We start from the raw sequence: 27902 nt of genomic DNA on the forward strand, positions 1-27902 counted from the left end.
TAATGTGAAAATACTATTCTACAACTTGCTTTATACTCTACCTATGTAGGAGAATAGAGATCAATTAATAAACCTATTCCATTTAATGTTTAATATTTAGTATTCTACTGAATAAGTCACTAAACATTTCAAACCAGAAAATAAAAATGTAAGAAAAGTTTAATTTATTAAGAGTTTCTCTTAATAAGTTGTTCTCTGTTGTTTAGCTCTGGCTTAAAAATAATTATGTAACATTTGGGGAAATATATGCAGCCCAACAATCCAGCACTGGAAGCCAAAATAGAGAAAACCTCCACAGCCACCATGTATTTGCCTTTGGTGCTCAGGTAGGATGGAACAAACGAGAGCCACACACTGCAGAAGATCAGCATGCTAAACGTAAGACATTTGGCTTCATTGAAACTATTGGGAAGTTTCCTTGAGAAAAAAGCTACTGTGAAACTGGCAGCCGCAAGAAAGCCCATATAGCCAAAAACACAGTAGAACATGGTAGCTGAACCTTCATTGCACTGCATTATCATCTCCTCAATTTCTGAATGGTTATCAACATCAGGGAAAGGGGGATGTGCAAAGAGCCACACCATACAGATGCCTGCTTGAATCAGGGAACAAGAAAGAACAATGGAGGTGGTCAGGCCTTTTCCCACCCATTTCCTCATCCTGGATCCTGGCTTGGTGGCCATGAAAGCCAGAACTACAGTGATGGTTTTTCCCAACACAGAAGACACAGCCACTGAGAAGATGATGCCAAAGCTAATTTGCCGTAGGAGACATATTATACGATTTGGTGCAACGAGGAACTGCAGTGAGCAAAGGAAGCAGAGGAGGAGGGAGACAAGTAGAATGTAGGTGAGGTTTCTATTGTTGGCCTTGACAATGGGAGTATGGTGATACTTCAAAAACGTTGACAGCACCAATATTGTACAAAAAGAAAAAAAGAGAGCCAGAATAAGTAGACTTCTTCCCATTGGTTCTTCATAGGATAAGAAAGATATTCTCTTTGGAATACATGAATCTTGGTCATTGCTTGGATATTGGTCTTCTGGACATTCAGAACAATCATCCATATCTGTAAGAATTTTTAAAAAAAATTTTTTTTATTCCTGTATTATAATATCACTATACTTCTTATTTGTATGTGATTTTTAGTGTCTTTCTTCATCATCTGTGGCTGCATTCATGGCACCAATATTTTCACTTTGTACTCTCTTATTGCTATTTTTCAACATTTGGGATTCTGGGTAATAATTGAAAATCAAGAGGCTGGTAATGGGGGAGGGAGCTAAATTTTTATTATTTTTTATTTGGTATAAAATATAATTTATAGAATTATATTCTATAATTAACTCTCTTAATATGACTTTAAGAGAGTCATATTAAGACTTTAACTCTCTTAATATGACTTTAAGGTACAAGTACAATTATACAAGAATTAAGGTATTTGTTGTCACATTTAAGTCCATTTAAAGCCTTACATGGCTTGAGATCAGGTTATCTAGGGACTGTCTCTCCCTGGTTACACCCACCCAACCCACTAGAGCAGGGAGGCAGAAAATATTGTATCTCTCCTCTCCTAAGGAGGTACATATGGTCGGACCCAGAAGCAGGGCGTTCTGGCTCCCTCACTTTGGAACAACTTTCCATAAGGTCCCACTTTCACATTCTTTCACAAGGTCCTGAATATCTGGTTTTGCCAATATGTTTGGAGAATCCAGAATGGGATGGAATTCATCAAGTTGTTTGATTGATTGCTGTCACCAAGAGGTGATGGGATTATTGTTTTTATTATTATATATTGGGTTTTTTTATTTTTTGTAAGCCATGCAGAGTCACTGAGAGTGAGTGTGTGGCCCTATAAATATTCTCAATAAAATAAATAAGCAAATATTTTTTTTCTGAAAGAAAGATGAGAGACTGGTTTGTCATTAAATTACTGAAAAGAAAAGTATCTCAAGTTTTTACAGTCCCTTAAAGCAAATGTTGTAAAACATGTTGTAAGTTGATGTGCTCTGTTTTATCGGTTCACATAGTGAGAAAGCTGAGATGCTCAAATAAGGTAATACAATCCAAAGAAATTAAACTTCCATTAATAAAAGTTTCTCTTTTAAAGAGAAAGTTGAGGGCAAATTCTGCTAATAAATACAGGTAATCTTTGACTTACAACTATTTATTTAGTGACCATTCAAAGTTATAATGTCCCTGGAAAAGTGACATATGACCAATTTTCACGCATACGACTGTAGCAACATCCCCATGGACACATGATAAAAATTTGGATGCTTGGCAACTGATTAATATTTATGACTCTTGCAATTTTCCATGGTCATGCAACTTTCTAACAAGCAAAGTCAATTTGCAAGCCAGATTCACTTAGTAACTGAACAGTGATTCAGTCAAGAAAGGTCATAAAATGGAACAAAACTCATTTAACAACTGTCTCATTTAGCAACAGACATGTAGAGGTCAACTGTGGCCCTAAGTCGGGGCTATCCAAAAAAGGATATAACCCAATTTCCATACTTACATTACTTACATATTTACTTACTTACATACTTACATACAGGCTGAAGGAAATCAACAACTGGCAGATTACCTGAACGTGTTTTACTGCAGGTTTGAAAGGAAACTACAGCCACCTATCTCCACAACCCCCATCTCAGACACACCAACAACAGCAAGCATCCTACAGCTGACCCCCATCCCATTGGGTTCACAACCCCTAGTGATCACAGAAAAGGAAGTGCAAGATTTATTTCACAGACAAAAGCCAGGAAAAGCTCCAGGCCCAGACAAGATAACTCCTTCTTGCTTAAAAGTCTATGCTGACCAATTGGCCCCCATCGTCACCCATATCTTGAATAAATCACTAGAGATGTGCTATGCTCCTTCTTGCTTCAAATGCTCTACTATAATCCCAGTGCCAAAGAAGCCTACCATCAAGGAACTGAATGACTACAGACCAGTTGCTCTAACATCTGTAGTCATGAAAACCTTTGAAAAGCTAGTGCTGTCCCACTTGAAAACCATCACAGATCCACTGTTAGGCCCCTTGCAATTTGCATACTGAGCAAATAGATCAACAGATGATGCTGTTAATATGGCTCTGCACTACATCCTACAACATCTTGAATCTCCAAAGACCTACGCAAGGGTCCTCTATGAAGACTTTAGTTCAGCATTTAATACCATCATTCCAGACACTCTTCTAACTAAACTAAACCAGATAATAGGTACCTGAACAGACTTGTAAGGAGCTGCTGATAAGCTTCCTAACAAATAGGAAGCAGCAGGTGAAGCTAAGCAGAATCACATCAGATACCTGTACAATAGCACAGGGTCCCCCCAAGGCTGTTTGCTCTCCCCACTTCTCTTCTCTCTTTATACCAATGACTGAATCTCTAACAATCCATCTGTTAAACTACTGAATTTCGCAGATGACACAGCAGTGATAGGTCTCATTTGAGACAATGATGAATCTATATATAGACGGAAGGTTGAACAGTTAGCCTCATGGTGGGACCAGAACAATCTAATAAATAATCTAATAAAAATCTAATAAATAAAAATCTAATAAATAAATAAATCTGGAACTGAATACACTCAAAACTGTAGAAATGGTGGCGGACTTTAGGAGAAACCCTTCCATACTTCCACCTCTCACAATATTAGACAACACAGTATCAAAAGTAAAGATAAAGGTTCTCCTCACACATACGTGCTAGTCGTTCCCGACAATAGGGGGCGGTGCTCATCTCCATTACAAAGCCGAAGAGCCAGTGGTCTTGTATCAACAGTAGAGACCTTCAAATTTCTAGGTTCTACCATATCGCAAGTTCTAAAATGGACAGCTAACATCAAAAACGTCATCAAAAAAGCACAACAAAGAATGTTCTGTCTGCACCAACTCAGAAAGTTCAAACTACCCAAGGAGCTGCAGATCCAGTTCTACAGAGGAATTATTGAGTCTGTCATATGCACCTCTATAACTGTCTGGTTTGGTTCTGCAACCCAACTATTTATTTATTTATTTATTTATTTATTTATTTATTTATTTATTTATTTATTTATTTATTTATTTATTTATTTATTTATTTATTTTGTCACAACAATATATGTAACTATCATACAGAAAGGTTATATAGTATATAAAGGTATAAGCATATATATATAGGAAAAAGAAAAGAAAAACAATAGGACAGGAACTATACATTTGTCGCTTATACCTTTTATGGTCCTCTTAGGAATGGGGTGAGGTCAATAGTATAAGGTTTTTGGTTAAAGCCTTTAGGATTATGAGAAGAGACCACAGAGTCAGGTAAAGTATTCCAAGCACTGATGATTCTGTTACAGAAGTCATATTTTCTGCAATCTAGATTAAAGTGGTTGACATTAAGTTTAAATCTATCAGTTGCTCTAGTATTATTGCAATTAAAGCTGAAGTAGTCTTTGACAGGAAGATCATTTCAGAGGATAATTAGAACTGCAGAAAAAACAATTGCTAGCAACATGCCTTCCATTGAGGACCTGTATACTGCACGAGTCAAAAAGAGACTGTGAAAATATTTACAGACCCCTACATCCTGGATATAAACTGTTTCAACTCCTACCCTCAAAACGACGGTATAGAGCACTGCACAAAAGAAAAACTAGACACAAGAACAGTTTTTTCCCAAACTCCATCACTCTGCTAAACAAATAATTCCCTCAAAACTGTCAAACAATTTACTAAGTCTGCACTACTATTAATCTTCTCATTGTTCCAATCTACTACTATTAATCTTCTCATTGTTCCAATCACCCATCTCCTTCAACTAATAACTGTATGACTATAACTTTGTTGCTTATATCCTTACAATTTATATTGATATAATATTTAATATAATATAATATTAAGATTGCTTATTTGTACCTTATGACTATCATTAAATGTTGTACCATATGATTCTTGATGAAGGTATCTTTTCTTTTATGTACACTGAGAGCATTTGCACCAAGACAAATTCCTTGTGAGTCCAATCATACTTGACCAATAAAAAATTCTATTCTATTCTATTCTATTCTATTCTATTCTATTCTATTCTATTCTATTCTATTCTAATTTATTAATGGATCTGCTTGGGATATCCTGCAGAATTACGATATTTTATTTCATAATGTCTCTTACCAATCAAGCTTGACATCTTTCCTTTAGGACATGGAAGACAATCATAGCAGCAAAATTGTTTTCCCTCCTGCTTTTTCCTGAAATTACCAGGGAGGCATCTCTTAGTGCATAGAGAAATAGGTAATGTCTGGCCCAGAAATAGCAGAAAATATATCTATTAGCATTCTTACAAATTATTAGCATACAGAAAAAAGTTACGTATTTAAAAAAATCATATGGCTTTTTTTTTTTACAATTAAGAAGTAGCCAGTGTACCAATTGATATATCTGAAATTCAAAAGCAGTAGCAAGCAACTTTTAAATAAGTTCAAATCTCTCTGCAATGCGGAGTCATTGGTACTCTTGGAGCTTGGTTGTATTTTTACAGTTGTTTCCATACTCAATTAGGTAATAACTCACAATTCAAAACATATATTACAATTAAATTAAAAAACATTTTAAAACAATGAAAATACTAAAAAGCATTAAAACAATAAAAAAACTGCCTAATTCATCGAAGCTAGATATCTGTCTCATTAACAATTTAGTCAGGAGGTGGTGCTCTTAGTGCATGTAGTGGCCCAGGCTCAAGAGCATAACCAGTTTTTTAGAGCTCTATGAAAGGCTTGGGGCATTGTAATATTCAAAGGGAGGATGTTCCACAGAGGAGGGGCTACTGCTCAAAAAGTTAACCTTTTAATCCCTGCCAGCCGACATTCTTTGGCTGATGGAATGTAGAGATGCCCATCCTATTTTATCTGGTTGGACAATAAAAAAGACTATAGAAAAAAGGCACTCAATCAGATACCCATTCCAAAGCCATGTAGGGCTTTATAGGTAACCACCAGAACCATGAATTGCACCTGGGAGCACAATGGCAACCAGTGGAGTTGACTCTGAGAAGTGAGGAATGGTGTTATGTGTGCCATATATCTGACACCAATTACTCCCTGTGCAGCGGCATTCTGCACCAGTTGACCAAATGTTTTTCAAGGATAGTTCCTCATAGAATGTGTTACAGTAGTCTAATCTAGTGGCTACAAGGGCAGGAGCTACTGTGATCAGGGCCTCCCAGTCCAGGTATGGATGCAACTGGTGCAACACCTGAAAGTGTGCAAAGCCCGTCCTGACCACTGCTGCCTCCTATTCCCTTCTTGACATTGCTTACTATTTTATCCAGTGCAACTGCAAAAACACAAAAAGAGTAGGTTTATGTTTCATTTATACAGGTGACCCTTGACTTGTTCACGCTGATGTTCACATGATCCTGGGATGCTGCCACCATCATAATTATATCTCAGTTTCCAGCCATCCAAATTTTGATGACATTATTGTGGGGAAAGTTTCAATGGTCACAAATGTGAAGACCTATCACAAATTACATTTTTCACTACCACTATAACTTTGAATAGTCACTAAATGAATAGCTGTAAATCAAGGACCACCTGTACATTAAATAACATCCAGATGTAATTACCTGCTTTTGGAACCTACTTGGTTGAAAGTTCTGTGCCAGGCGATGGCTTCATCATGAATGATGAGCTTTTGGTCCTCTGAAATCCAGGGACTCAGTTTCCCAACTTTCACTCGATGGAAGGACTGGTTGGGGAATGTGACCCAATTTATAACATCAAATCCAACTATCAGTTCTCTCTGCTGATCAAACAAAATCTCATCTCCCACAGTGTTATTAAATGAAATGCTTTTTAGAAACCGGTGGAGCTGAATATCAAATAATACACAAAAATTGGTCAGAATGTCATTAATGAGTAAACTTTCCTAATATGGAACAGCATCTCATTAAGAAACTTTCAATATTCTGATAGTAACATCTTTCCCTGAATACATTGCATTTTTTTTAAAGATTCTATTGTCTTCTAAAAATGGTCCCAAGGTAAGTCTATCACTTTTTATTTAATGTAAAAAGGAGAATGAAACATTTCCTGTCCTCCAATAAAAATCTAATTAGAATTAAAAATCTGGAATAATTTTTGAAAGAATGGATGGTTTCGCTTGAGTGAGCTCTAAGAAGCTTCACAGAAGATGAGAAGAAGCTTGAGGAAACTTGATGGCTATCAAGAATAGTTCTTAATCTTCATGACTGCTACTTCCTAATAGTATAAAGGATGAGAGCTCAAGTCCATACCTGCCATGGATGTTGAATCTGAAGATTTAGTTTTCCTCTGCACAGATTTCTTTCCTGTTTTTGTTCAATCTGCAAAGCATGTAAAGCATGAGCTACAACATAAACTGCATTGTATATATTGTAACTGTGTCCTGTCATGCTCATTTCAAAAAAGGCACCCGGGACATCCTCCAATTTCTCCCTCAGAGTACAAATGTCACCATCTTTGTCATTCTCCAAGGATCTGGGAAAGGAACAGTCAAATGCATGTACCCACACATCTTTGATAAAGCCATCTTCTTTTGATGAGAAATGGTCCCTTGTCTGAACAAAGTGTTGAAATCCAGGAATTTCTTTGGAGTGAACTGAAAAGGACAGGGAACCATGAATATCTTGAATATCCCAGCTTCTTTGGTAAAACACTGACACAAGATCCATCTGTGAGGCCATGATCCACACCTTACCTTTAGGCTCTAAGGAGACTAGTTCCATTTTAGGAAGCTGCAGTAATAACCTCAAATGTAGAAGTGTTCTTTCATAGACAATCACTGCTTTGGCTTTGCTGTTCATTGAAAGATAATATGTTTCTGCTAGCCATTCTAGATCATCAGAAAAGCTGTTGATAAAAAACGGTCTTATCTTTTTTAGGAAGGCAATACAAATGCCATGAAGAGGAAACATTGAAAATGTCATTCTCACAAATCTTCCATCATCATCTTCTTTTACAAGAATTCCAACCCAGGTCCATCCAAAGTGCAAAAGCAGATGACACAAACCTTTGTATTCATAACTTTCATCAGGGACCATTTGATAGAAGGAAAATGATTCACTTTGATCTGGCATTGCTGGATGTGATCCATATATTATCTACATAAATTAAAAGAAGGAAATTACTGTCTTTTCCCATGGAAATAAATAAATGATGGACTAGAACTTCCTAAAATTTAAATTAAAAATTTAAACGGTTACCATTGTATACAAAAATTAAAATTGCATTTTGTGTTATATCCAAATAAGCATTTTAGCTTGTTTTGTTCTAATAAAGAAAATTCTCAGGAGGATTCATTTAGATTTAGATTGAAAAATCTTCCAACTTGAGGAAAAAAAGAGAGAAAAATATCATTAGGTGTTATTGTTTAAGAACAAAGAGTTTTTTCTTAGCTTCTCTCTAAGAAAAATAATATTTTACTATATCTACTACAAGGAAAGGTAATTAATGGACTTTTTTAATTGATCTTGCATACTGTGAATAGTTCCACTTTTAAATAGAAATCCTTAATTTACTGTATATTATATGATTGCACCGCTGGATTCCTTAATTTTATTTTAAAAAATCTTTTATTTACTTATATGCTTTATTGAGCATGTAGTTTGGTGGCTCAACAGACTAAGCAGTCTGTTATTAACACAGCTGCTTGCAATTACTGCAAGTTCAAGTCCCACCAGGCCCAAGGTTGACTCAGCCTTCCATCTTTTATAAGGTAGGTAAAATGAGGACCCAGATTGTTGGGGGCAATAAAAGTTGACTTTGTATATAATATACAAATGGATGAAGACTATTGCTTAACACAATGTAAGCCGCCCTGAGTCTTTGGAGAAGGGCGGGATATAAATTCCAAAAAATAAAAATAAAAATTAATTTTGTTGAAGGATAAATATATATAATGTTTCCAAGTTACAGAAATGCAAAAAGATGAAATATGGCATAATATAATCTCATGACTCATCACACCTCCTACCTGTGGGACTTTGTAGATTTTCAAGATATCTCCCATGAAAAGAGAAGTTTCAGAATAAAGAGCTCCAATGACTGCGACCAGGTTGTTCTGGAAGCCACATTTATAATTCGGGATCAATCTCGTCAATGGTGAAAAAAGTTTCATTGTGGCATGATAAGTCCATGTTCCATCATAGCTGTCAAAAATATTGAAGCCCAAGGTGATGTTGGGCAAGATCTGAGGGTTTTCATTGATCTCCTTCACAGCAAATATTAAAGCTAAAATATGCTGATAAAACTTAGTCTGGACCCTGAAATGAAAAAGCAAGAGATAAGGGATATTCTGTATCTAATAAAAAGTATTGCAATAAATGTAACATCCATCAAACCATTCTGTTCTTGAAAGCAACGCTTGATCTATCATGCCAATGGAATAAACTTTATCACAAAATCACAATGTCACTCAACTAGTCACTCAACTAGTGAGTGACATTTTGGACTGACACTAAATCAATTCACATTTCTCAAAATATTGCTTGTTTTTAAGTCTGAGTCACATTTTCTGGTTCATGCCATTTTTAGGTTCTACACTGCTTGTTGGTTTCTTTTGTTTTTGTAATTCTAGTAGCTGAAGAGAAAGACATGCATTTTGAAGTCCCATAGTTTTCTTAGGAAAGATCTCTATGATTAATAAAATTTTCTGCCTCATTTTGTATTTTGAGGTCATCATAGTGAAATGTGAAATAGTGAAAGACTGGCTGCAAGACTATTGAGAAGGCTTTGAAAGGTGGAGACATAATTAAAATATTTGCCATATGAAAGTACCAGATAATGTCATTAATCTATGTTTTTATAGAGAGATGTATGTGCTATCTTATTATTATTGAGCTATAAATGATTTTGGGAACTTATATTAATATGACAGGGAATATATAGCTTAGGTTTTTAAAAATACAGTTTAATTTTTAACAAATATATAAATATTTGACTGCCTAAGATTCCTTTCAACATCACTTTTTATCATTATAAATAATAAATTAATAAATATACATGAACTAAGTGGATGCTATATAATTTAAATAAAAAACAGGATTTTAATATAAAAATCACTTTTATAATTAACCATTTTTTCAAGTTTCAGCACATCTTAAATCTTCCCTATGGAAAACACATTGTTTTGAATTATTTTTCCATTATAAAAATTTCTGGCCCTTTCCTTAAACATTGCTATTCCTATACCAAATCCAATCACTTAGTTAAGTGAGGAAGACTTCAATTAGCAAACTTGTGATTTAATTATTTCTGCATTAGGTACAATAAATCAGTTAGTTTAATTCTAATTTTCTTATTTCACCCAATAACTAATTCTATTGTTTTGGGTATTATTATTCCAGAATACAGTCTGGAATACGAAACCATTTTTTAGGAATAATAAATCATTTAGTTTAATTCTTTCTAGAAATCCAGTGAAAATGAACAAGAATAAAAAACTCATCACCACATTAATAATTAATCTGAAAAATTTACTTATTTCATCCCATAACTAATTTTATTGCTTTGGAGATTATTTTCCAAAATACAATCCGGAATACTAAACATTATTATGTAACAATCTTACATGGGTTCACTTATAAATGAATGGTGGGGATTTTTAGAAAAGGTAGCTGGATCTGAAGGCATGAAGACAAGAGAAGTGATAGCATCCATGATGAGATCACCAGACTGGAAATAATTGTGAAGAATAGGGAGAGGATCATTAACTTTGCAATTTTTCATAGCACACTTGTAAACCACATCAGTCAAGAATAGAAGCAAAACAATCAAAATCATTATGCTAAACGTATGTCCACAATAGAATTTGTTGGATAAAGCTTTGGAATCTTCAAGGTTACATAAGAAGGAACTATGCAGTCACCTACTCTTCACAATGCTTATATTCTTCTGAAACTCAGAAAGCAAGTCCTAATTACCAGGAACTAACTAGACTAGCTTCAATTGGAAACAGATAGAGATTTTATGTACTGCTCATAAACACTAAATTTTGTTCTTGCTATCTGGACTTCAAGTGCAAACAGAATTCATAATTAATAATAGTGCTGCTAATTATATAGGGAAAGAAAATAGCAATAATTATATTTTTATTTCGCTATAGTATTGTGAAAAAAAAAGTTTTCTCATGTTTAAATACCTGTTATTCCAATCTGACTAATAAATGTCATCTCTATTTTTACAAGTGTATAAAACCATGTGTGGAGAGATGCAGTCCTGTGTCATGCCCACCATGGCCATGCCCCTGGCCACACCCACCATGGCCACACTCATGCCACCACACCACACCCACCGGCTCTCCAAGGTCAGTCACAACCCTGATGCAGCCCTCAATGTACTTGAGTTTGACACCTCTCATTCAGGCCAAACAATGAGCAGCAAAATACAATTTCAAATCCAATAAAAGTCAGTCCATCTCTTTCATTTTCATCTTGTTAAACTTCATATTTATCTTGTTTTTTTCCTTGCTATATAAAATTAGATATATCTTCTTGCCTTTATTTAAATGACACATCAATTGTATCATTTATAAAACAGGTATTGTCTGAAACAAAAACATAATTCTTGGCAAAATATTCATAAAGATTCTTGCCAACAGTGACAATTTTAATTTCTTTCATCTTAATATGTGCTTTTTAAATTCATACCAGTTAGACCAGACAGGAAATTCAAACCCAATAACCTAATTCTACTTTACTGTAAAGCTATATTAGTAGAATTTTGGAAGTCTGAAAGTAAAATTATCCTGTTGACACTTTTACAACTCAATAACTTAGGGACAGTCTGTTCTACCCTCTATGTAGCTGTGGTCTACCTTAGCTCTTATCTAACCATTCCCTAGGCAGCAACTCTTTGTCTGGTCTTCCAATGACTTACCTACTTACCTACATCACCCTTCCTCTCAGATTCATCTGCCTCTCTCAAGTTCTCAGGGAAAACTGGTTGTGGCTGTGAGATTGAAATGTAGTTGTGTCATTCCCATCTTCTGTCAATAACTTCCAAAATGGCACAAGGCATCCCATAATTCAGCTGTCCCTACAGAGGTGATTGCTACTCCTTCATTGTGAATCTGATTGTCTCACTCAATCCCCCCCCAAGCTCCCAAAACTTACATGCTTGATGTGGAAATATCTTGGTATTTCCTAAGCCCTCTATTTGGTCTGTTCCATCTCCCCTAACTTGATATCCCTAGGGTGTCATCTATCCCATAGAAAAACTTCTCCTGATCATCTTGGCCAATTACTAAGTCCTGGAAGGCTAATAATGATCAAGAATGGGGTTTATTTGGGTATTGGTTGTGAAAGCAGTGCACCAATTGTAATACATGTACATCCACTGCTGCCTATCATGGCTTCTCAGACTCTGAGTAACTTTCCAGTGTATCAAGCATTCAGCTCATTTCCATCTGTATTTAGCACCACCTCCACCTTTTATTTTTCCTCCCTCTTCCATACATTTTCCAGTATTGGAAAAGGGAGCTATCTGTGAATTCAGAATGCAAGGGGACCCTGCTTGAAGAAGTGAAGAATGATGGAATACATAGTAAACCTTCATTGATGCTGGCAATTGTAAATCAGATTCTACTGGGTTTATTTGTTTAGCAACTGGAAAGGACCCATAAATGTTGAGTCTATTTTCTTAGACTTGTGGAAGTCACACAAAAAACCCCACAAATCCTCTCTTGCATATCTTTCATCTTCTTTTGGTTTGGCTGCATCGTAAGATAAGTTGAGCTGAATTGAGTTGAGTTGAGTAGAGTTGAGAAGAGAAGAGAAGAGAAGAGAAGAGAAGAGAAGAGAAGAGAAGAGAAGAGAAGAGAAGAGAAGAGAAGAGAAGAGAAGAGAACCTTTATTGTCATTTTTACCATCAGCACACTGGCACACATTAAAAGTGAAATTCTGTTTCCTACTTTCAAAAGAAAGTATATATCTATCCATACCCAGACAGACAGACAGACAGACAGACAGATAGACAGACACAGAGAGAGAGTGCATAAAGAGAAAGATTGAGAGTTCACAAGGTTGATGCTGCATGGAACAAAACTGTGACTGAGTCATTATTTATTCCACCTCAGTAACTGGAATAAATATATGTATGTATCTTTCTATGTATTGAGATGTATTCATTTTGTTAAACTATATTTATCTCTTTAACAAGTTCAATATTTGTCAAGACTTCACTAAAAGAGGTCATATGCCAGGAATCCCTGTAAAAAAGGAACATTGTGACTCTGTAAATGGCTTACAGAGTGGGCTTTAAACCAGAGTGGGCTGTAAACCACTGTGAAGCAGTATATCAGTGCTATATGCTATTGCTATTCCCATTCCTATTCTGCTCACAGTTGTGAGTATTAACTTAGAAGAAAGATACAATTCCAACAATATCTTCAATATAAACTTGGAAAATATACAGCATTGGCAAAGCTAACAACACATAGGCATAACAACACATATGCACAACATAAGTTTAATCAAAATCAAACATGGATGGTTTTCATATACAAAATATATCAATACACCAAGGCAAATACAAATAGTTGCAGTTGTAAGTACAAGCTTTTAAGATCTAAATGTTTATAAATGTTGTAAATCTTTTGAAAATTATACTGAATATCAATAAAAACCTTTTCCTTACCTTAAGGATTTAATTTATCTGAATTATCACAATTTCTAGTTTTTAGTGTATAAATAAATGGATTCACTATTTTCTGTATTCTATAATATATTATTTGCATTTTCTAATGCAATATAACAATTAACAAGGGGAAAAAATCTACAAAACAAAACACAAGGAGCATTCTGTTTAAACAGGTTTCTTTCTAGTTCAACTGAACCTTGCTCTTGTCTACACATGTATCTAGGTTAAAATACTAGATGCATCGTAACACTTCCCTTTTTATATAAACACCCTAGTAAGATGTACACTCTTGAAATACTTATTCAAAGAAAGAAAAAAACTCACAAATCAAAACAGTCCCATACAGAACAGTATTATCTGGACAGCTTGAATTTCATAATAACTGAAAAGAGTTTTTTTCATGTAGAATTGAAATATTGATTTGTTTCACATTGCTAAACTTCAAAAAAAAAACAAAAAAAAAACAACCCCACAAAAACCAAACCTTACCTGTTTGCATTAAGTAGCTAATTTTAAAAGCTTCTTGCAATCAATTGTTGATTACCAGAAATGTTACTGATATTTATTCAAATAAAATCATAACATGTGAAAATATTATTCTGCTATTTGCTTCATACTCTACCTATATAGGACAACAGAGACTGATACATAAACCTATTACCTTTTATGTTTAATATTTAATATTAAATTTAATACTAAATATTCCATTAAGAAAAATGAGCAGAAAAATTTCTATTCTACTGAATAAGTTGCTAAAGATTTCAAAGGAGTAGGAAAAAATGAAAGAAAAGTTTAACTTATTAAGAGTTTCTCTTAATAAGTTGTTCCCTGTTGTTTAGCTCTGGCCTAACAATGATTATGTAACATTTGGGGAAATATATGCAGACAAGCAACCCTGCACTGGAGGCCAAAATGGAGAAAACCTCCACAGCCACCATGTATTTGCTTTTGGTGCTCAGGTAGGATGGAACAAAAGAGAGCCACACACTGCAGAAGATCAGCATGCTGAATGTGAGACATTTGGCCTCATTGAAACTGCTGGGGAGATTCCTTGAGAAAAATGCTACTGTGAAACTAGCAGCTGCCAAAAAGCCCATGTAGCCCAGGACACAGTAGAACATGGTAGATGAGCCTTCATTACATTGCAGTATGATTTCCTCTATTTCTGAATGAGTGTCCATGTCAGGAAAAGGGGGAAATGTGAACAACCAGATCATGCAGATGCCTGTTTGAATCAAGGAACCAAAAAGAATAATGGAGGTGGCTAGTCTTCTTCCCACCCATTTCCTCATTCTGGATCCTGGCTTGGTGGCCATGAAAGCCAGAACCACAGTGATGGTTTTTGCCAACACAGAAGACACAGCCACTGAAAAGATGATGCCAAAGCTAATTTGTCTGAAGAGACATATTATATTGTCAGGTGTAATGAGGAACTGTAGTGAGCAAAGGAAGCAGAGGAGGAGGGAAATGAGTAGAACATAGCTGAGATTTCGGTTATTGGCCTTGATGATGGGAGTATGATGATAATTCAAAAATATTGCCAGTACTACAATTGTGCAGAGAACAAAGACAAGTGCCAGAATGACTAAACCTATTCCAATTGGTTCTTCATAGGACAGAAAAGATATCTTTTTGGGAAGACATGAATCTTTGTCCTTACTTGGATATTTATCTTCTGGGCATTTGGAGCAGCTATCCATGTCTGTAATATAAATATGCATATACAATATATATTTGGTTTTGCTATTGTATCATGTTTTTATGGAATAAAATTTTGCACAGGATCCTCTAATATTTTTAATAGAAATAATTTGTGTTGTTTTCACTTCATTTATATCTAAGTTTGTTCATTTTTTAATAAATATTTGTGTTCCTAAATAACAATTCTTTATGAAGAAAAGATAATAAAAGATTTATCTTTACCCATTATTTCACATTTTCAAACTTTTCAACTTTAGAATATATGGATTTCTGTGCCCAGAATTTCCCAGGCAACATTCCTTACATTATCCATATAATGTATAGGTAATCCTTGATTTACTACCACAACTTTCTGTTCTAAGCAAGACAGTTGTTAAGTGAATTTTGCCCAATTTTACAATCTTTCTTGCCACAATTGTTAAGTGAATCACTGCAGATGTTAAGTTAGTAACATGGTTGTTAAGAAAATTTGGCTTCCCCACTGACTTTGCTTGTCAGAAGGTCTCAGAGGTGATCACAAGACACTTGACACCCGGGACATTGCAATATTCATAAATAGGTATAGTTGTCTAGCATCTGAATCTTGATCATGTGACTATCAGATGTTGCAATGATTGTAAGTGTGAAAAACTTTGTAACTATGGAATTCCTTATTCTACTGATATTCTGATGATGTCTATAATGTAGTTTGCATACTTATACTCTATGGATCTTCCTGCTATGTCCTTCATAACCATAAGATTAACTGCTTTCATAGATCTATTACCCTTCTGTTTTGAAATTTTCTCTTCAGGGCATGGAAGGCAATCATAGCAGCAAAATGGCTTCCCCTCCTGTTTTTTCCTGAAATAACCAGGGAGACAGCTCTCAGTACATACTGAAATAGGTAATGTCTGCCCAATAAATAAAATAAGAAAGAAAATATTAGCATTCAATCCAATATTTAGAAAAAAGGTAAAACCGTGGTGAACTGATATTTAGCAAATATAGCTTAATTCTAAGGATATTTTATTGTTCATAATCATAATCATCAAAACTATGGGAGATTGGATTATATCTGCTGATCAATAACTTGTTTAAATAACCTGATTACTTATACTTTGTGAAAACTTTTAAATTCAGATCATGCATCAATTGTATACATATTTCAGCATAATTCATCCAAACCTCCAGACATTTCTTATTTTTGGATATGGACATTATAAACAATATTAATGAATTCATTGTGATTATTTTCTATTTCAGAAATTAGGTTCAATCAGATCAGACAGTTCTTCTAAACTTTGAATACTCATAATCTTCATGTAAACTATTAGAGAAATAAAAATTAAGATAGTGATATTTTTTGCTCTTTGTATGTCTAACCTGAGAAGTAAAATGCATTGAGTATATAAAACTTTGCAAAATAATTTTCTATCAGATACAAATGTATCTAATATGTATTTTCAATCAATAGCAGCAACACTAAAATGAATTAGGTATATACAAATTACAATATCCATTACAATAACGTATGTATGAAAATAAAAGTGATGATGTTATATATTGGGTAATGAAACATCTGCAAGTAAACAAGAAAGATCAGAGAGCACCAAGAACTCCTCATTTCAACCCTGAGTTACAAATATTCTCATATATATATATATATATATATACATTGCTCCCAGAAGCACGAAGCTGAAGCCTGAAGATGACGAATGAGACTTCATATATATATATATATATATATATATATGTATGTATGTATATATATATATATATATATATATATATATATATATATATATGTATGTATGTATGTATGTATGTATGTATGTATATATATATATATATATATATATGTATATATATATATATATATATATATATATAAGTTCAAACCCCCACTAGCAGTTAAAAGGAAGAAACAGCTGCGATCACACATTGCTCCCAAAAGCACGAAGCTGAAGCCTAAAGATGACGAATGAGACTTCATCGAAACGTCGCCAAGATACTTCCAATTTTATGTGGGAGAAAACCCGAATAACCAAAGACGTACATACAAATACCCGCAAAAATCTCAGAAAACAAATATATATATCCAACATTTTCTTAAAAATTTCCAGTGTTGGAGCATTCACAACTTCTGCAGGCAAGTCGTTCCACTTATTAATTGTTCTAACTGTCAGGAAATTTCTCCTTAGTTCTAAGTTGTTTCTTTCTTTGATCAGTTTCCACCCATTACTTCTTGTTCTACCCTCAGGTGCTTTGGAGAACAGCCCGACTCCCTCTTTTTTGTGGCAACCCCTGAGATATTGGAACACTGCTATCATGTCTCCCCTAGTCCTTCTTTTTATTAAACTAGACATACCCAGTTCCTGCAACCGTTCTTCATATGTTTTAGCCTCCAGTCCCCTAATCATCTTTGTTGCTCTTCTCTGCACTCTTTCTAGAGTCTCAACATCTTTTTTACATCGTGGTGACCAAAACTGGATGCAATATTCCAAGTGTGGCCTTACCAAGGCATTATAAAGTGGCACTAACACTTCATGTGATCTTAATTCTATCCCTCTGTTTATGCAGCCCAGAACTGTGTTGGCTTTTTTAGCAGCTGCTGGCTCATATCTAAATGGTTATCCACTAGGACTCCAAGATCCCTCTCACAGGTACTACTATTGAGCAAGGTACCACATATACGCTATCGGCACATTTTTTTTTTTTTTGCCTAAATGTAGAACCTTACTTTTTTCACTGTTGAATTTCATTTTGTTAGATAGCGCCCAATGTTCAAGTCTGTCAAGATCTTTCTGTAACTTGAGCCTATCTCAAGTTACAGAAAACACCAGAAGAAAACACACACAAACCGCTATCTGCATGCACTCTCACACCACCACCCAGCACAGATCAACTCCGTAGCCAAGACACTCATCTCTAGAACAAAATGCTTAGCTGACGAACAACACCTAAAAACCACCTAAAAACCGAACTACACACTCTCACAAACGTACTAACATCCAATGGATTCCAGAGAAATAAGATTACCAAACTAATCCAAAAAGAACCCCCCACTAAAACCCAAGACAGAGAGCAAGAAAATGGCACAGCCCTCCTCCCATATATAAAAGGCACCACAGACAGAATCAGCAAGATCCTCCACAAACATAACATCAAGACAGCATTCTGCACAAACCAAAAAATATCCACCATCCTAAGAAACCCCAAAGACAAAATTGAGTTAGAAAATCAAGGAGTATATGAAATCCCATGCACCGCCTGCCCCACCACATACATTGGACAAACCAACAGAAGAATAAGTGCACGCATTGAAGAACACAAGAACTCATTCAAAAAAGAGGAACCAACTTCTTCCCTGGTCCAACACTTTAAAGTCACAGGACACGATATTGACTTTAAAAAGACCAGAACTATCGCCAAAACTGAACACTTTAACAACAGAATAATCAGAGAAGCCATCGAGATAAACGCCCACACAGCATGAACAAGCGAGATGATACCTCCGCCTACCAGCCATTTGGAAACCTGCCCTTATTGACAAACGTGTCCCTAACACGAGGAATGACACCAGACCCACACTCACGAGGTCCACACAGGATGTCACCACCACACATCCACCCAGAAAGCACACCCAAACCCACACTGATCAGGAAGCACGACCAAGGACCAGAAGCCAGACCGCAGCTGCAACATTAGCCACTTCAAACCCTCCAATCCATACATGCAGCAGACTGACACCCACTACGAAGATGTAGCACGACCACGAACACGAAGCCAAACAGCAGCAGTGCAGCTCACCAGCTCAAATCCCCTGCAGCACAGATTAGACTGAGCACAACCAAGCCCCCACCAACACAGGACACACCCCAGCCAATCAGAGCACAGAAAACCCCCATCCAATCAGAGCACAGCCAAGCTCCCACCCAATCAGTTCAAACCCCACTAGCAGTTAAAAGGAAGAAACAGCTGCGATCACACATTGCTCCCAGAAGCACGGCTGAAGCCTGAAGATGACGAATGAGACTTAGTTGAAACATCACCAAGACACTTCCAATTTTACACGGAGAAAACCCGAACAACCAAAGACCTATATATATATATATATATATATATATATATATATATATATATATATATATATATATATATATATATATATATATATATATATATATATATATATATATATAAAATTGGAAGTGTCTTGGTGACGTTTCAATGAAGTCTCATTCGTCATCTTCAGGAAGATAAAGGAAGAAACAGCTGCGATCACACATTGCTCCCAGAAGCACGGCTGAAGCCTGAAGATGACGAATGAGACTTAGTTGAAACATCACCAAGACACTTCCAATTTTACGGAGAAAACCCGAACAACCAAAGACCTATATATATATATATATATATATATATATATATATATATATATATATATATATATATATATATATATATATATATATATATATATATATATATATATATATATATATATATTTTCTGAGGTTTTCACGGTGTTTGTATATAGGTCTTTGGTTGTTGGGTTTTCTCCCGTGTAAAATTGGAAGTGTCTTGGCGACGTTTCAATGAGGTCTCACTCGTCATCTTCAGGAAGATAAAAGGAAGAAACAGCTGCGATCACACATTGCTCCCAGAAGCACGAAGCTGAAGCCTGAAGATGACGAATGAGACTTCGTCGAAACGTCGCCAAGACACTTCCAATTTTACACGGGAGAAAACCCGAACAACCAAAGACCTATATATATATATATATATATATATATGGAGAGAGAGAGAGAGAGAGAGTTGTGTCCTCCTCACCTCCGTCCGAACGATGGCTTAATTAGCCGGCTCTTATCAGCTCTGGCAGCAAAAGAATCAGCATCTGCCAAGAGTCCTCGATAGCTGCCAAGACACTGGTGACTCACAACCCTCAGCTCTAGTCAATCCGTGGATTTGCCTGATACAAAGAGATACACCAGCTCTTGCTGTCTTTTATATCCTATGGGGTGTGGCTCCATGACTCAGCACTTCCTAGACCTGCCACTCCCCTGTTTCTGTCGTTCCCTTCTCTCCTGCCTACGAAACCTGGGATTGAGCCAAGCCTGATTGCTGTCAGCTGGGTCTGCAGGCGTGGCCTGGGGGGGGGGAATCAGGAGAAGGAAGCCTCGTTATCTCTTTCACCTGGCCTGCTTCTGGCTCCTGGAGCTGATCCAGGGAGGCCGGTGCTTCTGAGGTAAGTCCTGACGGCCCTTCTCCCTCACTGTCCAAATCACTTTCTGGCAGCAGGCCCAGCTCCAAGGCACTATTGGACATGGGGCTAGATTCGGGGGCGGGAGCCACAACATATATACAGGTTTGTATATATATGTTTTTGTAGGTTTTCATGGGTATAGGTATGTAGGTCTTGGCGTATTCGGGTCTTTTTCAATGTAAAGTTGAGAGTATCTTGGCGACGTTTCAATGAGGTCTCACTCATCATCTTCAGGCTGGTGCTTTCGGCTTCGTGCTTGTGTAAGCAAAGCGTGGTCGGAGCTGTCGTCTCTCCCTCCAAGACGGAGTGGCTGTGGATGCCGGCACCCCGCATCCGCAGCTGACTGTTGGGGGCGAGTTAGTGGCCCCAAAGGAGGTGGTTCGCAACTTGGGCGTCCTCCTGGATGGACGGCTGTCCTTTTATTAACATCTGGCGGCCATCTCCAGGAGCGCCTTTTACCAAATCCGCTTGGTCCACCAGTTGCGTCCCTTCCTTGATCGGGATGCCTTATGCACAGTCACTCACGCTCTGGTTACGTCTCGGTTGGATTACTGCAATGCTCTCTACATGGGGCTGCCCTTGAGGTGCACCCGGAGGCTGCAGTTAGTCCAGAATGCAGCTGCGCGAGTAGTAATGGGAGCCGCTCGTGGCTCCCATGTAACACCACTGCTCCGTAGTCTGCACTGGCTTCCTGTGGTCTTTTGGGTGCGCTTCAAGATTTTGGTTACCACCTTTAAAGCGCTCCATGGCTTAGGACCCGGGTACTTACGAGACCGCCTGCTGTTACCCTATGCCTCCCACCAACCCGTACGCTCTCATAGAGAGGGTCTCCTCAGGATGCCGTCCGCCAAATAGTGTCGGCTGGCGGCCCCCAGGGGTAGGGCCTTCTCTGTGGGAGCTTCGACGCTCTGGAATGAACTCCCCCCTGGCCTACGTCAAGTGCCTGATCTTCGGACCTTCCGTCGTGAGCTAAAAACATACTTATTTATTCAAGCGGGACTGGCATAATAGTTTGATTTTAAATTGGGGTTTTATTAATATTCTTAAATATTTTAAATTTAATTTTAATTATTAGCCATTTTTGTAATTTTGCTATGTTTTAATTTGTTTTAATTGTACATATTTTGTATTTTATCTCCGGCTGTACACCGCCCTGAGTCCTTCGGGAAAAGGGCGGTCTAAAAATTCAAATTAATAATAATAATAATAATAATAATAATAATAATAATAATAATAATAATAATAATAATAATAATAATAATAAAATACTTGTGGGGAGGTGGAGACTTTTGCTGTGAGTGGGTTGGTTGGCTGTATGGTTGCATCTGCAAACACTCACTCCATCTACCAATCAAGATGCACATCAATTGATAGAATATTGTAAGTCTACAATATTATTTCTGTGTTAAATTAAATATGGCTATTATTTGGATATCATCTCACATTCAAGCAAAATTATCTTCATTCAGAACCTACTTGGTTGAAAGTGCTGTGCCAGGTGATGGCCTCCTCATGGATGGTGAATATTTGGTCTTCAGTAGCCCAGGGATCCAGCTTCCCAACTTTCACTCGATAAAAAGACTGATTGGGGAAAGTAACCCAGTTCTCAATATCCAGTCCAGAAATCAATTCTCCATTTTGATCAAAAGAAATTTTATTTCCAACATTATTGTTAAATGAGAGCCTTTTCAAAAAGAAGTGAAGCTGAATATAGAAAAAATATGCAAATTTAAGAATTCATGCAGAGACATACAGTACTGTGAGTATCCAACCACCTTAATGACAATTCATTTGGGTTCACTTTGTATATTAACCTTAGAACTTAGCACTCTAGAGCAGTAGCCCCTGACGTTTTAGGCACCAGGAACCAGTTCCATGGAGAGAAGTTTTTTTCGTGGACAAGAGGGATTGTGGTTTTGTGTGCTGCCTGCTTTCCGTGGATGAAGCTTTGCTTGTTTGTGTTGCCCAGTTTCGGGAATGCCAGTCCAGGGACCTGAGTTGGAAAGCCCTGATCTAAAGTACCTCTTCCCATGCCACAAATTGCTTGGGTTTCAATCTATAACATTTATTAGGATCCTTTTGCATGTTGGTGACAGTGGTGACAGCTTCTTCCAAATATCTACTTATTAGTACTATAATCTATAGCAGTGGTTTAGTTTTAGTTTAGTTTTATTTGATTTTTATACCGCCCTTCTCCCGAAGGACTCAGGGCGGTGTACAGGCAAGATAAAACAATACAATATACAGATTAAAATACCATTTAAAAAACTTATTTAAATTAGCCTAAAATTAAAAAATGTCCATACTAAAAACCCCGTTTAAAAATTGATAAAAGATAAAATTCAATTTAAGACAAATTGAATTTTAATTTGAAATCTGAACCGGCTTACTACCAGTTTGCTGGCTGCGCATGCGTGCTGTGCATGTGCATGTGCAGTGTGAACCACGCACCCAATGCAAGGTGCATGTATGCCTGCAGTGCATGCCAAAAGGAGGCCAAAGGGGTAAATAGAACAGCATGCACAGGGTGTGTGTGTGTGATCAGCTGTGGTGTGTGATCTTTTTTTTTTTACTTTTAAAAGCATTTTAACTACCTATTCAACAGAATAGGTTGTAAAAAAAATGCTTTTAAAAGTTAAAAAAAGGCTCCGATGGTCAGACAGCTCAGACAGCTCAGCTGTCTCAGACAGCTCAGCTGGGATCAGAGCCTTTTTTTTTAACTTTTAAAAATGATCGCACGGCTCAGCTGTGATCATCAGAGCCTCTCTTTTTTTTACCTTTTAAAAGCATTTTTTAAAAGAAGCAGAAGCGGGGAAGCAGGCAACTGGGCATTGGGTGGGAATGGGCAGGGTGGCCAGGGATTTTGCTACCAGTTCTCCGAACAACCCACCGCCATCGCTACTGGATCGGCTGATCCAGTCTGAGCTGGGAGCATTTCACCCCTGCCCTATAGAATGCTTCTCATCTTATTATAGAGCACTTTTCCCTCTCTCTTGGGATGTGATATATAGGACACTCTAGACTGATATAAATCCATTCCTTTCTGCTGTATTCATGTTTTCTGCTGTACATTCATATTTTCTGCTGTACATTTTAACCCATATCCTCAGGAAGCCCTAATCTGAGGGTTCCCAGTACGTATCTCACTCACAAGTGACACTTACATGTAACTTGATTTTTTTATTTGCTCACCAAAAAAAACCCAAAAGATAAATATAACCATCTGTAAAAGTCAACAGGATCTGTTCACATTCAATGTCAGTGGAAATTAAGTCCTAACAATTTCAACTCTTTACAAAGTTACCTGCGATGGCTGTGGATCATGGAGATGCGGTATCCTGACACTCAATGTTCTCCTGTTTGGTTGTTGGTCCAACTGCATGGCATGTAAAGCATGTGCCACAGCATACACTGCATTGTATATACTATAACTATGACTGGTCATCCTCATTTCAAAAAAAGCACCAGGAAGGCTCTCCAGTTTCTCCTTCCCACTGCAGACACCCTCAGTTTCCTCATTCAAAGAAGGTTTTGAAAATACACAGCCAAATGCATGCTCCCAAACATCTTTTATGAAACCATCTTGGTGAGAGAATAAAGAATGATTTCTTGTCTGAAGAAAATGCTGAAATCCTTCAACTTCATTTGAAGAAGTCACAAAGGACAGAGCACCTTGCAGGGTTTGGATATCCCAGGTCCTTTGATAAAAGAATGAGGCAAGGCCCAATTGATTGGTCACAATCCACACTTTACCTTTAGGTTTTATAGATAATGATTCCATTTCAGGTACATATAACAACCATCTCAAATGTAGAACATAATTATCATTGATTATCACAGCATTAGCTCTGCTGTTAATAAAAACATAGAAGGTTTCCACAAGCCATTTCAAGCCATCAGACACGCTGTTGAGATAAATTGGCCTGAGTTGCTCTAAGAAGGCAATGCAGATGCCATTGAGAGAAAACTCTGAAAAAATTAATTTCTCAAAATTTGGTCCACCATGTCCCTTTACTAGGATCCCAACCCAAGTCCACTGGAAGTGCAAAAGTATTTGAAGAATTCCCTTAAAACTGAACTTCTCATCTGGAACCATATGGTAATAGAAAGGGATATCAGTTTTACCATCCATACTTGGAGTAGGGCCGTATAGGAACTATAGAAATAAAAGTTAGATAGGAACATGAAAAAGAGAAGAAATCGTCTAACAAAAGAAAACGTGTTCCTTCTATTCTTAAATATAAGAAATTCTGAAATATCTCATTATTTTGTGTAGAATATATTACTGAAATCAGAGCTGGACTAGCTGGCCCTTGTGCTCCTTTACTACTTCACACTTGTACAATTTTATGAATTCCAATCACTTTTTCACTTAAACTGGATATTTCTCTTTCTTCTATAGTGGAAATAATGTTTCTGTGAAAGGATTTTTTTAAAAAAACAATATAGAATTTATAAGCTCATTTTGTCAAATTTGTCTGCACTCATGAACAATTTCTGTATGAATCTTTGTAATGAGGAAGAAATATCAAACAATGTGCTTTCTTAGTATAGTATTATCTTCAGAACTTGTTTTTATGAAGTCCCTAAAAGTAAGATTTAGACTTGGTTCCTTTCCTTCCTTCCTTCCTTCCTTCCTTCCTTCCTTCCTTCCTTCCTTCCTTCCTTCCTTCCTTCCTTCCTTTTACATATGGCCCAAGGAAATATAGCATAATAATAAATAACTACATCATTTTTTAAAAAAAGCAACTACACAAACAACAGAGCAAGATTTATGAGATTATATACAAAGATTGAATTATACATTGGAAAAGTACTCTGTGTTCATTATTTTCTAGTAAGTTTGGAACACTAAAAATTCCAAAATGGTGGAGAGGTTAGAATCCCAAAATTTAGTAGGACTTTATCCTTATTCTGATTCAATGCCTTCCCAACAACCAATACTGAAAGAGATACCAAAACACTCCTTTTGTCCATGGGATGGAGGAATACAGTAACTGTAATATATAAACTGAATATATTATTTTCTATTGCCCCTTTTTAGCAGATATTTGCCAGGAATCTACTTTCTTTATTAAATAACCTGGCTGTTCTGAATTGTTTTAATCTTAAATTAATATTATCAGACCAATCTGATTTTATTTCCTTTACCACAATTAAAAACTTTTAAATTTTGTACAGTATGCCACAGTGTCTGTTTTAACTATTTTTTATCCTAATTAATTGCAATGTTTATGTTTCATCTGCCAGTCTATGATTTACTGAAGATTGATTACAAAAATATTGAGGCTTTTTTCCAACTTGCATGGGAGAACTACAGAAATCCAAATTTCTCTGCTTACTAATGGTTAACTTTCGAAACTGATCTATCTGAAACTGAATTCACATTGATTTATGCTCCATAAATACATATTATTAGATATACTTTACAGAGCTATGTATATAAAAATAAAAATAAATTAAGGTCTTGAAATCCCCCCTCCTGAAAATAAAAAGCAAAGGGTAGACAATTTATCATTAATGCATCTTACCTGCGGAACTTTATACATGCCTAAAATATCTGCCATATCAAAAGATATTGCAGGCTCAATAGCCCCAACAACTGATATGAGTTTGTTCATGATGCCACATTTGTAGTTGGGAATGAATTGGTTCTGACTGGAGAAAAGTTCCATTGTGGCATGATATGTGCATTCTCCACCATAAGTCTCATAGATTCTGAAGCCCAAGGTGATGTTAGGTAAGAGCTGGAGGTCTTCATTGATCTTCTTCACAGCAAATATCAAGGCCAAAATATGCTGATAATACTTTGTAAGGATTCTGCAATGGGAATTAGATGCCACTTCAAATGAAATTCTATACCTAAAAAAGGCAGTGAAACTAACTTTCTTCAAAATTGTGTCTTAGACAGCAATTATCACTCTTTCATGTAAACTAATTAATGGATTGCTATTCAGTTTAGATATTGTTTTCAGTGGAATAATCACTGAACTTTCTTGGGCTCAGTTTGTAGAGACTCAGTCATCCAGGTCATGGTTATTCCAAAGGTGCTTTTTCAGGAAGCAACTGGACTTTCTTGGGGGGGGTTGAGGTTGGGTGCAGTTCACTATAGAAATTTTGCATATGTGGAACTGTACTGCATGTAAAATACATATATATGTAAAATACATACTGAAGAGTACAATTGGATTAGTTACTTTTTATTTTCCTGGAGAAGGCTTCATTTTAATAAATTAATTGGGGGAAAAACTGGGAAGGGGAAGCATTTTGAATTTAGCCTTCTTTAGATTCTCCACTGGAAGCATGATGGCTTAGTGGTTAAACATGCTGAGCATGACAGCTGGAAAGCTGACAGCTTGGATTCAAGACCCAAGTGTCGCATGACAAGGTGAGCTCCATTACTTGCTCTAGCTCCTTCCCACCTAGCAGTTCAAAAGCACATAAATGCTAGTAGATAAATAGGTACCACTTTGGTGGTACCAATTCTGTGTGCCTTGTTGTATAGCCATGCTAGCCAGATAAGCACAGAAATGTCTCCATACAATACTGGTTCCTTCAGCTAAAAAATAGAGAATTGAGAATTAGACATGACAAGATAGGAGAAACTTTTACCTTTATTATTTCCTCCAAGATTATATATATCTTGCTAAAGCCACAGCAAGACTGAAATTTACAGCATCACAAATATTTCAGACTAAATGAATAACTCTTCAAGGTGGTATAAATATGCTAAGTTTAGATGTTAAAACTTGTTAGAAGGAAAATTTAGAAGGAAAAGAATGCTGATTTTACTAAGTAGCACTAAGGAAAAGACATCACCGACCCACCCCAAGAGTGTTTTCTTGTACTTTCCACTGAAGCAAATTATAATATATTTCAAAATGAATAGTATTATTCTTATGGTTATATATAATTATGCTATAACTCTCACCTCAAAGGGAGGGAGAGAGCTTCTAGATTGTCAAGATCTACTGATTATAAAAAGTTGAATGTTTAGTTTGATCCCCCCACCCCCCCACCCCCCGATTTAAGGGATGTGCATTATAGTTGTGGGTTTTCTTTATAGAGCACAAAAATATAATTATTTGAACAGTACCAATACTATATCTGCATCAATACAGCTATTTGTGATTCATAACATGAAACATCAGAATATGTTATCTAGTGTAATATAGCCATCATCATCATCATCTCTTACAGGGGTTCACCAAAAGTTGAATGATGAGGATCTTCTTCAAAGTTTTGTACAACTTTAGGCATGAAGATAAAAGAACTAATGCCACCA

At 36.4% G+C, this 27902-nt stretch overlaps 2 protein-coding genes across 2 annotated transcripts; both read right to left on the bottom strand.

The window, feature by feature from the left end:
• Nucleotides 1–167: 167 nt before the first annotated feature.
• On the bottom strand, nt 168–10692 carry LOC131198117 (vomeronasal type-2 receptor 26-like). Its single transcript, XM_058182625.1, has 6 exons — nt 10604–10692; nt 9008–9296; nt 7290–8135; nt 6638–6865; nt 5165–5291; nt 168–1069 (listed from the first exon to the last, which is right to left on the bottom strand). Exons 1-6 carry the CDS (start codon nt 10690–10692, stop codon nt 168–170), a joined length of 2481 nt encoding a protein of 826 aa, XP_058038608.1.
• A 3779-nt stretch (nt 10693–14471) lies between these two features.
• On the bottom strand, nt 14472–27877 carry LOC131198118 (vomeronasal type-2 receptor 26-like). The gene is made up of 6 exons (XM_058182627.1): nt 27816–27877; nt 26149–26437; nt 23922–24773; nt 22094–22321; nt 16139–16265; nt 14472–15373 (listed from the first exon to the last, which is right to left on the bottom strand). The coding sequence occupies exons 1-6, from the start codon at nt 27875–27877 to the stop codon at nt 14472–14474; spliced, it is 2460 nt and encodes an 819-aa protein (XP_058038610.1).
• Nucleotides 27878–27902: the final 25 nt, after the last annotated feature.

Source organism: Ahaetulla prasina, chromosome 4 (assembly GCF_028640845.1).
Source record: "Ahaetulla prasina isolate Xishuangbanna chromosome 4, ASM2864084v1, whole genome shotgun sequence".
NCBI classification, from domain to species: domain Eukaryota; kingdom Metazoa; phylum Chordata; class Lepidosauria; order Squamata; family Colubridae; genus Ahaetulla; species Ahaetulla prasina.

What these genes read in the sequence shown, in the direction of transcription:
- LOC131198117 (XM_058182625.1), bottom strand. Translation starts at nt 10,692, where the DNA reads ATGGATGCTATCACTTCTCTTGTCTTCATGCCTTCAGATCCAGCTACC. An exon ending in AGATTCAACATCCATGGCAG is followed by an intron (nt 6,866 to 7,289) that starts GTATGGACTTGA and finishes TTTGATATTCAG; the next exon opens with CTCCACCGGTTTCTAAAAAG. An exon ending in AAAGATGTCAAGCTTGATTG is followed by an intron (nt 1,070 to 5,164) that starts GTAAGAGACATT and finishes AAATTCTTACAG; the next exon opens with ATATGGATGATTGTTCTGAA.
- LOC131198118 (XM_058182627.1), bottom strand. Translation starts at nt 27,877, where the DNA reads ATGCCTAAAGTTGTACAAAACTTTGAAGAAGATCCTCATCATTCAACT. An exon ending in TCAACTTTTGGTGAACCCCT is followed by an intron (nt 26,438 to 27,815) that starts GTAAGAGATGAT and finishes TTCCCATTGCAG; the next exon opens with AATCCTTACAAAGTATTATC. An exon ending in ATGATCCACAGCCATCGCAG is followed by an intron (nt 22,322 to 23,921) that starts GTAACTTTGTAA and finishes TTCTATATTCAG; the next exon opens with CTTCACTTCTTTTTGAAAAG.